The sequence below is a fragment of the Cervus elaphus genome, chromosome 19 (genome assembly GCF_910594005.1).
Source record: "Cervus elaphus chromosome 19, mCerEla1.1, whole genome shotgun sequence".
NCBI classification, from domain to species: Eukaryota; Metazoa; Chordata; class Mammalia; order Artiodactyla; family Cervidae; genus Cervus; species Cervus elaphus.
Window position 1 is genome coordinate 114,915,046 of NC_057833.1, and position 13,054 is coordinate 114,928,099.

General features: G+C 54.1%; 1 protein-coding gene across 1 annotated transcript in view; it reads right to left on the reverse strand.

The window, feature by feature from the left end:
• The window catches only part of LOC122676067 (proto-oncogene tyrosine-protein kinase receptor Ret-like), a 34,313-nt gene extending 26,898 nt beyond the window's left edge, over window positions 1-7,415 (reverse strand). Inside the window, 2 exon segments of the mRNA XM_043875379.1 lie at window positions 25-288; window positions 7,265-7,415. Coding sequence (XP_043731314.1) covers window positions 25-288; window positions 7,265-7,400 — 400 coding nt within the window. The 5' untranslated portion in view covers window positions 7,401-7,415.
• Window positions 7,416-13,054: the final 5,639 nt, after the last annotated feature.

The window sequence follows — 13,054 nt, forward strand, 5'->3', positions numbered from 1 at the left end:
GTGGGGTCAGGGCCGCCCCCTTACTGCGGATGTTGAGCTTCTCCCAGGAGCTGTGGTCCAGGCTCTGGTTAAGGTAGAGAAGCCCCGTGTCCTCCTGGATGCGGACCCAGTCATTCTCGTGCAGCCGCGTGTGGTAGGCGCTGTAGAGGTGCTAGCCCAGGCGGAAGCTGGGCATCTCCTCTGGCACGTCCTGCAGGGCATGGACATAGAGCAGGGGCGTGCCGGCCGGCTGGTCCACGTATAGCTTCTCCCAGTAAGCGTCCCTGGAGAAGTAGAGTCCCAGCGGGGCTGTGGGAGGCAGGGAAACACGTGAGGGAAGGAGGGACTGAGGGACGACCACGGTGCAGAGCCCAGCAGCCCTCCCAGGCAGATCACCTTTCCCAGCGGCCTAACTTCACATTTTAGTAATAGCTTCCTTGTGGGCCAAAAAAGAAAACTTAGGTCTTTCTCATCTGTATTCCTAAGAACATCAACACACAGTTATCTGTATAGCTAAACACTAGCTGCAAATACACTGCTTTAAAACAGAAAAAGGAGGAAGTGAGGAAGCATAAACAGTTGCAATATCATCCTCGATTACCTGAGATAGATAAGCACGTAAACCACTCGGCTTTCACCCAAGCTTCTGAGCAAATCACCTGGAGCCAGAGTTTTGAAGTGTACAAGACGCTGCCAGACAAGCAGAGCAGGCAGGGGTCCCCAAAGATGAACTAGAGCACTTTATAAGTAACAACATTCGTGCATGCTAAGTCACTTCAGTCGTGTCCAACTCTTTGTAACCCTATGCACTATAGCCCTCCAGTCTCCTCTGTCCTTGGAATCCTCCAGACAAGAATACTGGAGTGGGTTGCCATGCCCTCCTCTAAGAGATCTTACCGACTCAAGGATTGAACCTGCATCACTTACACCTCCTGCATTGGCAGGTGGGTTCTTTACCACTAGTTCCACCTGGGAAGCCCCTGTAAGTAACAAAATCTTCATCTAAAGTCAAACATGCTCCTACCATAGTACCGAAAAATTCCACTCCATTTATCTGAGAAAAATGAAAACATATGTCCGTCAAGTGACTTGTTCACAAATGCTGGGGTTATTCACAGAGCCAAGAACTGGGAAGAACCCAGATGTGTTCCAGCAGGTTATCAGATAACAAACCTCAGTCCATCACACCATGGAACCCTATGCAGTTAGGATGGGGCACAAACTATTGATACACACGACAGCCTGGACACATCTCATAGACATCCTGCTAAGTGGAAGAAGCAGCACAAAAGAATCACATGGCACCATTCCAGACTGATTTTAGGTGACAGAAATCAAACTGGGTACCAGCTGGGGGTAGGGGAGGTAATAGACTGGAAAAGCAGGGGGCATATTCTGGGAAACATACATGTTTCATATCTTGATGGGGTGTGGGTCACACAGGGACATCCATTTGTCAACAACATACAGCCAAGATTTGTGCATTTCAACGTATGTAATTGTGGCCTAAATTTATCACTGAGAGGCTGTGGGTAGAGCTGTAAATGCCATGAGGAAGAGGGATGCTGACCATGGCCACGCTGGGTGAACCAATGGGGCACTCATCCTACTACTCTCTTGACTTGGTGTATGTTCAACATTTTGCATCATAAACAGTTATTTTTAAATAGTAAGAAATTTTAAAAAGATGGATAAATGGGCAGGTGATGCTTTAAAAAAAAACTGAAAACCTGCCAATATTCTCTACAAAGCATAAAAAATACTAACACACAAAGCAAACATGAGAAACATTGTACTTGTGTGTGAGCGATTTCTCTTTTCAATCAATTTGTTTCCACCTACATTCTGCTTCTCTTGCAGCCACCAAGATGAGTGGTTGGTCCACTCCACACCAGTGGAAGATACCCTGGGGCTGCCTGGGTCCTTGAAGACACACTTGTGTGTGGGAAACAATCAAGAGCCAACTAGAGTCAGGTGAGGAGAACTGGTGAAGACCTTTTGGATCCCAAAGTGGTGAAACAGAAGAAAACTGGAAGGTTGCCAGCACTGTGCCAGGCTTCCCAAGGATGACTTCAAAGGCAACCCGGCTGGGAATGCCAACTTGAAGTGTGCATTGATTGGGTCCCACCCACCCAGTGTGGGTGCTGCCCTGCCAAACAGGCTGGACCACGGAGCCAGCAGGAGAGGGAGGGAACAGGAAGAGAAACAGAGGGAGAGAGAGGGAAGGAGGGAAAAGACAAATGGGGCTAAGGACAAAGGTAAGTAAGGCAGAGAGGATGGAGGGGAGAGATGCTCTGGCCAGTAGTCAAAGGCTACTGCACACCCGGCACTAAAGACAGAGATGGAAGGAGGGGGCTGCAGGTACGGAGCTGACTTATTAGACCTTCGGAAAACTGCTCCCTAGGAGTGCTGTCCCTGGAGTGGGACCCAGAATCACTGGGTCTCTGCAGGTGAGGTACTGGGAAGGGCAGCTGAACTCCAAGGAGCTGGCCCTGTGCCCAAGTCAGGCTCTGCGTGTGGCCTTCCTGCCCTGCCACCTCTTGGGGGAAGGGATCCACCCAGAGCATCATGCTGCCTGCCATCCAAGGGGGTGGCAGCTCCAGGAGCCCTAGGAAGAAGTCACTCTGGGGAACTCTGGGGAGGGAGCACTGAGACCTGACTTCCCTTGCCGGGGGTCTCACTGGTAGAGACCACGACAGGAGCCACCCACACATGGCTGGATGCCACCCTCCTGTCCCACAGCCTCCCAACTGGCCACGAGGACATGGACTGCCTCTCAGATACACTCAGAGTGTTCATTTCTTCGGGATTTAGTAGCCAACCCTAGCAGGGATGGCTGGCAGCTCAGAGAACTGTGTCAGCCCCAAATGGCCTCAAGACTGGCCTTGATGCTTCTGTGAAAAGGCAGCCAATGGCACTAGCTCGGAGCAGGCCTTTTGCAAGCTGGGCAGAGTGACAGGCCACAGCTGACAGATCCTCCTGCACAGCTAGGATGCACTCCACTGGCTCACGCTTCCTGAGAAGTACACAGTTCGGGGTCCCAAAGAGGACCCTACAGCACTGCTCATACTGCTCTTGTGACAAAGGCAGGAGGGTTCCTGTGGTGTTTCCTCAGCCAACGAGAGGGAAGGGGCAGCTGCTCCCCACCTGTAGTGCACTGAAGCCCCACTGCACTGCCTGGCAGAGTAATAAACCTGGGTCTGCACTCCTCACAGAAATCAGAAGGGCTCCGAGCCCACGGTGGCCCCCTGTCCTGCCCCAGTAAGGCCGGGTCTGGGAAGGCAGATTCAAAGTGGGGGTCAACACCAGACACAGCCCTGCTGCCCCAAAACAAGTGCCTGATTCATAAGCAGCAGCCCAGCTTCCTTTCCCTCCAACACTCCATGAAGGTTGCAAGTCAAAGAGTCTAGGGGGAGCTCTGGGGTGGGCTGTGGGGGGCTGGGGAAGGAGCGCAGAAGCTGATGCTCACAGCCCTGCGGACAGCAAGAGGAGTGGCTTGCTTTTCCCTCCACTGCCACCTTCTCCAGAGGACCTGGCCCACCGCATTCACCCACCCCGCCTCTCAAAGGTGCAGAGTGGGGTGAGCACGGCCAGGTGGACTCACACAGCACGAGGCCAGGCCCCGTGGCACATGGTGACCCTGCATTTTCTTCGCAGCCCCAGATGGAGCTGCTGATGGGATCACTGCTTTGCAAACAGACACCTGGGCAGGACAGAAAGAAAGTTGTTTGTATGCTCGAGGGCACATGTGCAGCCAGCCAGGGGATTGGGATTTGGAGGGCTGTCTTTCCAGCAGCATAGCCCTCACCGGCCTGCTCAACCCCATGTCACATGGTCCAGAACCCACGGTTACTGTGCCCACCCTCCACCCCCACCCCAAGTCCTGGGCAGTGACCGTGAGTCAGGGACACTGGCCTGCAGTAGAAAGCAGCCCCGGAGGGTGCACCATCTTTCGGGAAGGTTGACTTTCTGGCCACAAAGAGAATGAGAGATTTCCCAGTGGCTTGACAGGGTGGTGACCTGGTGGCAGTCCAGGCTTGTGACACCATGCTGGATGGGAAGGGGGCTCTGTGCTGCCAGCCTCCTTCTCATCCTGGCAGAAAGGTGAGCGCCAACCACTAGCGATCTGAGATGCTGCCTTCAGGGCCCCAACCCCAGAGCTGCAGGAGACTCAGTTGGTGGGGAGGGGGAAAGCCCAGGGTGGGTGTGGGTGGGTCCCCCAGATGGCACACAGCCAAGGGCAGCCTGTGTCTGCCAGCCTGCCTGGCCACCAGCTCTCCTTGGTGTGCCAGAGCTCTCCGTGGAGAAGTGAGGTCTGCATTCTGGTCTCCGGAGTACTGTCAAGGATGGTGTGGGACGCCTGCACCCACATCAGCAGAATATCGCGACTTTTGCCTTCTTATTCTCTCAGGATATAATCCCTGTGGCCTCGGTCAGCTGTGCAAGAACTGGCAGCCCTGGGAGCCACCCATGGGGGGTAGGGCTTGCAGATCGGTCTTCTAAGCGGGGGCGAGATGCTCACTCCACCTACCAGGTAGTGAGGAGCAGATCCAGAATAGGGCTCCTCCCCTGGGGCCCCCTTGAGCACATGTACATTCAATGGTCCAGGGGCTGGGAGGTGCCTTGAGCTCCAGGGAGCCCCCACCTCCGAGCTGGTCCAGTCACCACCACACAGACTTCACGTGCAGGATGAGAGCACTGCCTGCTCTCATCTCCGAGCCAGGTCCTACAGGATCCATGTGGGGCCTGGTCTGTTGCTGCCAAAAGTGATTTGTGGGTTGGGCGATGATTGTGAGCAGAAACAGTCTTAAATGCACTTAAAATGCTTCCCAGGTGGTCCCTACTCAGGGCATGGCCGCCTTAATGCTCCTCCTTGTCACAGACACGTTTAGATGGAAAAACACATGGTCCAAGGTAGGGAACGAGGGTGTGGGTGCAGGGCTGGCCTCAGGGGGGTGTAGCCTGGGGAGACCACAGTTCCCCATACTTGGTTTAATGCTCTCCTGTCATTGTCCTAAAATAATTCATAATTCTAGAACAATCTGCATTCTATGGTGGGCCCTACAGATGATGGGGCCAACCCCAGAGGGTGAAGGAGAAGAGCCCGGAAAGGGCCATCAGAGGTGTCCAGTTTCCTGGGGCTGTGCAGCCTCTGTAAAGTTCTAGCCTCCTCTGGGCCTCACTTTCTCTGACTGTGAACAAGAGAAGGGCAGGCTGGGGAGAGGAGGAGCTGGTATAGGCCTCACCTTTGCACAGGTACACGCGGTATGAAGTTCACACTTCCGATTTATAATCACTGGGCAAACCTCTTCACTGCCCCATTAAATAGGTAAGAACACGGAGGCTGGGAGGTGAGAAGACTTCCCATGGTCAAACAGCTGGAGGGTGGGCATCTTGGGGTTTGGACGATGACTAACAAAGCGGCGATGGGACTCAGGAGCAAGGCAGATGCTGGCCCCACCAGGAAGCCCCAGGCCTTGCCAGCTGACCACCCCTCCCTGCTGGCACCGTTTTGCCAGGAAGGGCTTTTTGACCAATCTCTGATGAGAGTCTCCCCTGGAACTTGGGGCAGGTCGACACAGCAGGACTTGTAAAACCTGCCCCACCCACACCTTCCACCCCGAATGCTGCTGGGTGACAGGGTCCTCCCCCAACACCTAGTCCCACGTTTCTGCCTCGACAGATATTGCCAGCACCACGTGGGGTTCTGGCCCCTCAAGTTGCCCTGGCATCACACCAGAGGGTGAGGAGCTGGGCTTTGCTCTCACAGGAGTGGGGATGGGTCCCACACTGCTCATGACATACCTGCCAAAGGTCCTGGCTGCTGCTCGCATTTGCAGAGACCCCAGGCCCCCTTCATGGCATGTGTGTGTATATGCATGAATGTGTATGCACAGGTATGCAGCAGATGGAAACAGAGACAGGCATGTGGGCCCAAGGCCCCATATGCTCCCACCCTGCCCCACCCCTGCAGGAGAAGATGTGCAACTAACACTCAGTGGGGACAGCGGGCTGTCCTGTTCCAAGGAGGGCCTCCTCCAGCATCTTTACAAGCAGAGCCACCAGGCATGGATGGTCTCATTCGGCACACGCAGTCACCAGCATTTTTGTATCCTGGAAAGGCAGTCTTCAATGCTCCACACCTGGCTGGATGTGTCATTTACTCACATTTGTATGCAGAGAGAAGCAGGCCCAAGTCTCTACTTCACTTTCACTCATTCAACTGTCCACAAGCTCAGCCCTGTGTGAACACTCACACATGAACACTGGTCATACTCGTACACATTCTCAGACCCACACAGAAGCTGTGAGTGCCCTCCTGTGCGGTGGAGAACCACGCAGGTGGACGAGGGTTTCTGGTTGTCATCCCTCACTTCTGCAGCACATTGTGGGGACATCCTGCATGCTCTGCCTCAGTCCATGCCAAATGCACGCAGCCCCTTGGCGCCAATGTAGCCCACGCCCTTGCCCCGCGATCACCTCCCATAGCCCCCAGATGCACCCATCACCAGCCTTTGTGCACCAGCCTCAGCTCCCCCGTGTACTGGAGGGTCACCTCCCGCTGGCCCCCGAGGCTGCAGACCAGTCCTGGCCCCTGCAACCCAGCCAACTTCTCAATATGCAGTGAGCTGTGACCCCACTCTGGGGAGGGAGCCCCTTCCCCAAGCTCCTGCCCTCTGCCTCAGGGTGGCCCACAGCTCTCTTACACTCATCACTGCCGATCAACTCTTATGTTAACCTCCTCTGGTCCAGTCGCTGTGTGGGTGTCTCTGGATTGGACCCAGACTGATACACACATCTCTCTTACACTTAGCATGTCACATGCACATTCTCTCACACTGTTGCAGACCCACCCCCACCTCCCCCATCTTCTTGCTCATTTAGTGAGACATACCGAGCCTACCCAGTCCTAACTGCAGGCTCACCTCACCAGTGCCCCCTGGTCAGCCCTGGCCATGAGAGGCCATGCACAACTCCCCTGAGGTTCCTTTGACCTCCTTGCTACCCTCGACTGAGGATGTGCTGCCAGTCTGACCATACCAACCCAGATCCAGGCAGGTGCTTCCTAACTGGGCACCCTTGACTAGAGTGAGTGGCAGTCACCGTGGTCATCCCACACAAGGCCCCAGACAACCAATGTCCTAGGACTGCAATGTAAAAGCCAGAATTTGGGGCTCTCAAGAAAAAAACACATGGCAAGATGGTCTGATCTAAGAACTGAGTGGGGTGACAATAGTGCCCACATGTGTGTGCAAGGCAGTACCTTCCCGCAGAATCCACTCACCGGGCAGCCCTGCTCCTGCCTGTGACGAGCACCAGATCCTGCAGATGACAGCTTTATTATGGCCCAGCACAATCTCCTTAACAGACGGTGGTTTCCTAATGCCATCACTTCTGCAGGAACAGGAAGCAGACCTCATGGACTCCTCCCCAGGGACTGCCCCTCTCCCTGAGGGCCAGCTGTCCCTGTGGAGGGTCCCCCTAGCCCCACCGCCCAGACAGCAACTTTTGGCACCATTATCCTCTCCTCGTCCACCCCATGCCCCTCCTCTCATATCCTGTTCACATTTTCTCTTTATTCTAGTTGAATATTTGACATGTACAAGCAGTATATTTTGCAGAACATTTATGTCAAAATAGTGTTCTGCAACAAACACTCATGAACCTGTGGCCAACTTAACTGGACGTTTAGCAACAGTGCTGCCCCTCCCACACGCCCCTTCCACCTCATACACTCACAGAAACATGAATCTGGGTCTTTGTTTCCCTTGCCCCTCTTTTTAAAACACTTTTACCTTATTCTTGAAAGGCACTTCTGCTGGGCAGAGAATTCTGTGTGTGTGAGTGTTCAGTCATGTCCAACTCTTTTGTGACCCCATGGACTGTAGCCTGCCAGGCTCCTCTGTCCATGGAATTTTCCAGGCAAGAATATCTGGAGGGAGTTGCCATTTTCTCCTCCAGGGGATTTTCCCGACCCAGGGATTGAATCTGCATCTCCTGCATTGGCAAGCAGACCCTTTATCAACTGTGCCAACTGGGAAGCCCACTTGGGAAGCCCTGAGACTTCTACAGGACAGTTATTCTGTCCTTCAAAAGCGTGATTCTGCTGTCCTGCTTCTGAGAGGTCTGTACTCAATTCTGATGATTCCCTTCTTGGTTCTCTCTTCTCTCTGGTTGCTTCAGGACCTCCTGTGTTTGGTGCTTTCCTATTTCATTCTGATGAGCCAGCCTGCTCACCCCCATGTGGGTTTCCTCCGTCTCAGCTTATCTTCTAGGTGTTCTCTCCAGAGCATCCTTAAGCAAATGGCAGCCAGTCCCACAGCTCGAATGGCTGCCTCTGGGCCAAGGAATGCCACGTTCACCAGCCCTGACCTCCACCCAAGTACCAGAGACATCCGTACCAACTCGCTCCATCCTCTCCCTCATCTCAGTTCAGCTTAGAGGACCACCTAGCCTCCCTGAGCCCACTCTTTTTTTTTTTTTTTTGGGCTGTACTGGATCTTAGTTGTGGCATGCAAGATTTAAGTTCCTGGACCAGGACTGAAGCCAGGCCCCCTGCTTTGGGAGCACAGAGTCTTAGTCACTGGACCACCAGGGAAGTCCCTCCTTGAGACCACTCTTGACCCCATAGGCCACTTGCCCCAGAGCAGCCAGGGTCAGTCAGATCATGTCACAATCTGTCTGAAACAACAAACTAGTGAGTGAAACAACAAAGGAATCCAGGAAGGAACAAACTAATACATAAATGGTTTTAAGCACAGAGTGGCGGGGGGAAGGTGGGCGGGAGGTTAACAGCTGGGCACATTTGGAAAACAGTGAGACTTTGGGATAGGAGAGGGGGCAGGGTATCAGAGAGATGGGTGATATCACCTTGGTCAAGACCCCCTGGCTTGGTCTGACAGGCACAGGGAGCCACAGGTGGGTGGCCAGTGGCAGGATGAGTGCAATGGAGCCTCACGGATGCCCCTCCCCACCCCATGAGGCTCACGTGGGGCACACAGCACTCTCTAGTGCACGACCTGCCTGGGTGAGGCCAGAGTTGGCATTGAGCAAAGAAACCCTGAGGACACCTAAGAACAAAATCACTGACCACAGCTCAGGAAATGATGGCCTGGTAACTGAGGAACACTGCCAACTGGGAGACATTAGGCAGAATGACATACACATGCACACACACACATGTGCACTCTCAGGCAGGGTCACCCTGTAGGATGCTCCACACACCCCACGATCTCCATTTTTTGTCCCAGATGGAGGCTGGTTTTGCAAGGGATTGTAATGTAATTTTGGCTTTTTAGGAAAAAAGCACAGGTCAGGAGAACCAGTGCCTATGAGCGCAGAGAGGGCCCTGCAGGCCAGCCCCACTTTGGCCATAAATGGGGCTGATGGTATGCTCAGTACCTCCTGTGTGTGGCCATAAAACCATCACCACCATCACCACCATTACCCAACCACAATCACCACCCCCAGCTACACCATTACCACTACCATGATCACCACTCTCCCCACAAGCACCATCACCTTCACCCCCCTCACCTACACAGCATCACCACCACCATCACTAACTTCACCTGAACTCCAGCCCCCCACTATATTATCATCCCCACACCCTAACCACTACTGACACCATCACCACCCTCCCCACAACCATCACCTCACACCTTCACCCACCAGCTTCACCACTACTGCTGACCATGCCTACACCATCACCACCCACCATCACTCCACCCTCCAACCATCGCCACCATCATCACTCTGCTAGGCATCCAGAGGCTTCCAAATGAAGCAGCTTTGCCAGGTTTGACCCACATAAGATGTGGGAAGAAAGCTGGACTGGAAAGACCCACAAAGCCAGCCCGGGCCTGTCCTGTTCACTGCTGCATTCCCAGAACCTTGCCTGATGCCTGGCACAGAGCAGGCGAGAAGGGAAGGCCTGGGTGGCCCTTTGAGAGCCAGCCACCTCTGTTCACGGGTCCTGGGCTCAGCTTAGATGTCACAAGCCAGTGCCTCCTTGCAGGGAATATGACAGCTTGCCCCAGTCCTCATGCTGGGAACTGAAGCCTCTCTACAAAATCATCAAGAAAACTCTGGCCTGTGCAGGTGTACCCAAAGCTGAACAGCTAAGTGCATACATGGGTGGTGAATACAAGCCAGGGCTAGCTACTTTACTTGGTGCCCAGTGAGGACACTAATCACCATGAGAGCAGCCTCAATTCCAGTCTTAAATTCCCTCTTCCCAAATGCTGCCAGCAGCCCTCAGTGGACAGCCTGTGTGCCACTGTGGCCACAAGGCTGAGTGGCCTTCCTGGCCCGGACTGGGCACACAACAAAGGCCAGCTGGCACAAAGGCCTGGCACACAAGGAGGAGTGAGCAGCCACCCTGGCACACCCTGGATGCCTGGGGCTCTCCACGCTCCTGAGGATTCTGTCTAGTGCAGAGCCCAGGCACCTGCCTGCCTGTCTGGTCAGGGACTTCACACATAGCCCAGCTCTGCAGGCTTTCCCTCCATCATCCCTTCAGACTGAGCCTCATCGTGTGGTCCACGGTGGGCAGGGCAGGCGATCACATGCAGGGGTACTGTGTCTCCCCACACACCTGTCTGCGTGGGCCCTGCCTGGACAGGGTGGCTGGTGGCCTGGAGAGAGGAGGAGAAACCCGAGGACCAGGCCTTGCCTCAGAGGCACCACAGACCTGTACGTACAGGTACATTCCTCCACACGTGAAAAGCTCTGACTTGCCCACCTTACCCGAGCTCTTACTGTAGACCTCAGTCTCCCCGTCTGTTTCCCAATTCTGAGGAAGAGAATTCACTTCTTGCTCTCAGAATGGAACTGCAACCAGGCCTAGGTCTCCTGACAACCCCCTCCTCTGCCATGCCATCTACGTAGTCCTCTGCTGATGGGCAGGAAGGGGTCAGGGTGTGGCTGAAGTTTGGGGTAGTGAGGTGTGCAGACGAGATCTGCAGCCCAGCTGCATGGAGCCAGCAGCCCAAATTCCTCCCTTGTGCCCAGGCCCCAACCTTCTGTTCCCAGAGGCCTGAGGGCCAGGCTGCACCTAGCAGGCACCCGTGGCCACCACCCACATCCCCAACCACCCGGACCAGCTGCAACAGCTTCGCTCAGATGATGGACACTCATGCCCAAATGTGATTTCCCAGCTGCCACTGAGTTACTCACCAGCCTCACTAGCAGTTCCTTCCAGCTTCTATGCAAAGGAAACTGCGAATTAGGTTACAATTAATTTCTTTACCCAGGGCAAAGCCTGACTGGAAAAAGACTGGCCACCCAAGTGGCCTGATGATGACTGTTCTGCAGGTCACCAGGCTCCCTTGGCTCTGGGGTTCCTGTGCTTTGTAACCCCAGCCAACGGCAGGTGTATCAGCCCCGGCCTGGTCAGGTCAGCCCTGGCGACTGGCCAGGACATCCCAGGCTTTGACTCTGCTGCTGCTGCCCAGCAACTGTCCCCCTCTCACCCAGCAGGGCACTATGACTCAGATCTCAACAAATGTGTCACCTCATTGGACCTCCTTGAACAGCCATGGTCCTGCCCCTTTCTGCCCCTCCCCCCAGCACCGGTCTCGCCCAGCCCAGGTTTACCATTAACCAGCAAGGGCTTCCCCGAAGGTTCATCAGGTAAAGAATCTGCCTGCGATGCAGGAGACACAGGTTCGATCCTTGGCTCGGGAAGATCCCCTGGAGGAGGAAATGGCAACCTACTCCAGTATTCTTGCCTGGAGAATCCCATGGACAGAGGAGTCTGATGGGCTACAGTCTATGGCGTTGCAAAGAGTTGGATTTAACTCAGCAAGAGTGAGACTTCTTTATTGGGTTGGCCAAAAAGGTCGTTTGAGTTTTTAATGCATGATATTACAGAAAAACCCAAACGAACTTTTTGGCAAGCCAATGCATTCTTCCCGAGAGGCTCTATTCCAAATGCTTCACGTGCATCACCCTACTAATGGACACGACAACTGCCAGAGGTAAGGACAACTTCTGGTTCCTGTCTTAGAGCAAGGAAACCAAGGCAGAGAGAGGCTACCTTGCCCAAGGCTGTACAGAGTGAGTGAGCCAGGACTTAAGGGTTCTACTCTTAGGTATACATGGCCACCAGGCTCCTCTGCTCGGTGACGGCTGTGCACACACATGTGGAAAAGCCAGGGCACCATGACCTGGGACTCCAGGCCACCCATCCACCTGCTTGCTGACCAGGTGGAAAATGCAACCTAAATAATCCTCCATAGTCTTCTTCAGTCTCCTCAAAAATGCAGGTGCCCTTAAAAGTCTCCTCGTGGAAATTTGCTCTTTCATATCTCAGTGAAACAGAGCAAAGGCCCAGGAAGGCATGAACAGGGGGGAGTTTGCTCGGCCAGCGCTGTCCAACAGGGACAGACATGGTCAAGGCTGCTGAGTGTGCAGGTACCTGGGGATGCTGGGGGCCTGATGTGCCCATGCCCCCTGGACACAGGACTGAGCCTTGAGGGGTCCTTTTCTTTGCTGCTGTTAGATCCTACTATTCGATACCTGGGTTGGGAAGATCCCCTGGAGGAGGAAATGGCAACCCACGCCAGTATTCTTGCCTGGAGAATCCCATGGACAGAGGAGCCTGGAGGGCTAGAGTCCATGTGGTTGCAAAGAGTAGGATACAACTGAGCATGTGTGCGTGCACACGTGCACATGCATGCACGTACACACACACATTTCACCTTCAGAAGTGAGTCTAGATACAAAGGAGAGATTTCAGTGTGACTCGTGAAAGCAGAGAGACAAGTGCAGAGCCAGGCCCAGGCCACGCTCCTTCTCTGTCTTCCTGCATGGCCCACTCAGTGCTCAGCCTCTCTGCGTCTGTTCCCAGCTGTGAACAGGGACAGGGACCCTCCCTGGAAGGGCTGCTGGGACCAAGCACCTACTGGTGGGAGCCAGAGCCACTTCTCCTCTTTTCTCCCTCTCTTTTTTTTTTTTTTTTTGCAAAGAACTTGTGGTTTATTAAAGACAACTTGTCGTCAGCAGCATTTATTCAACGAACAAAACAAATGAAAAAATAAAAGCAGACTAACATTCTGACCCTTAGAGTGAG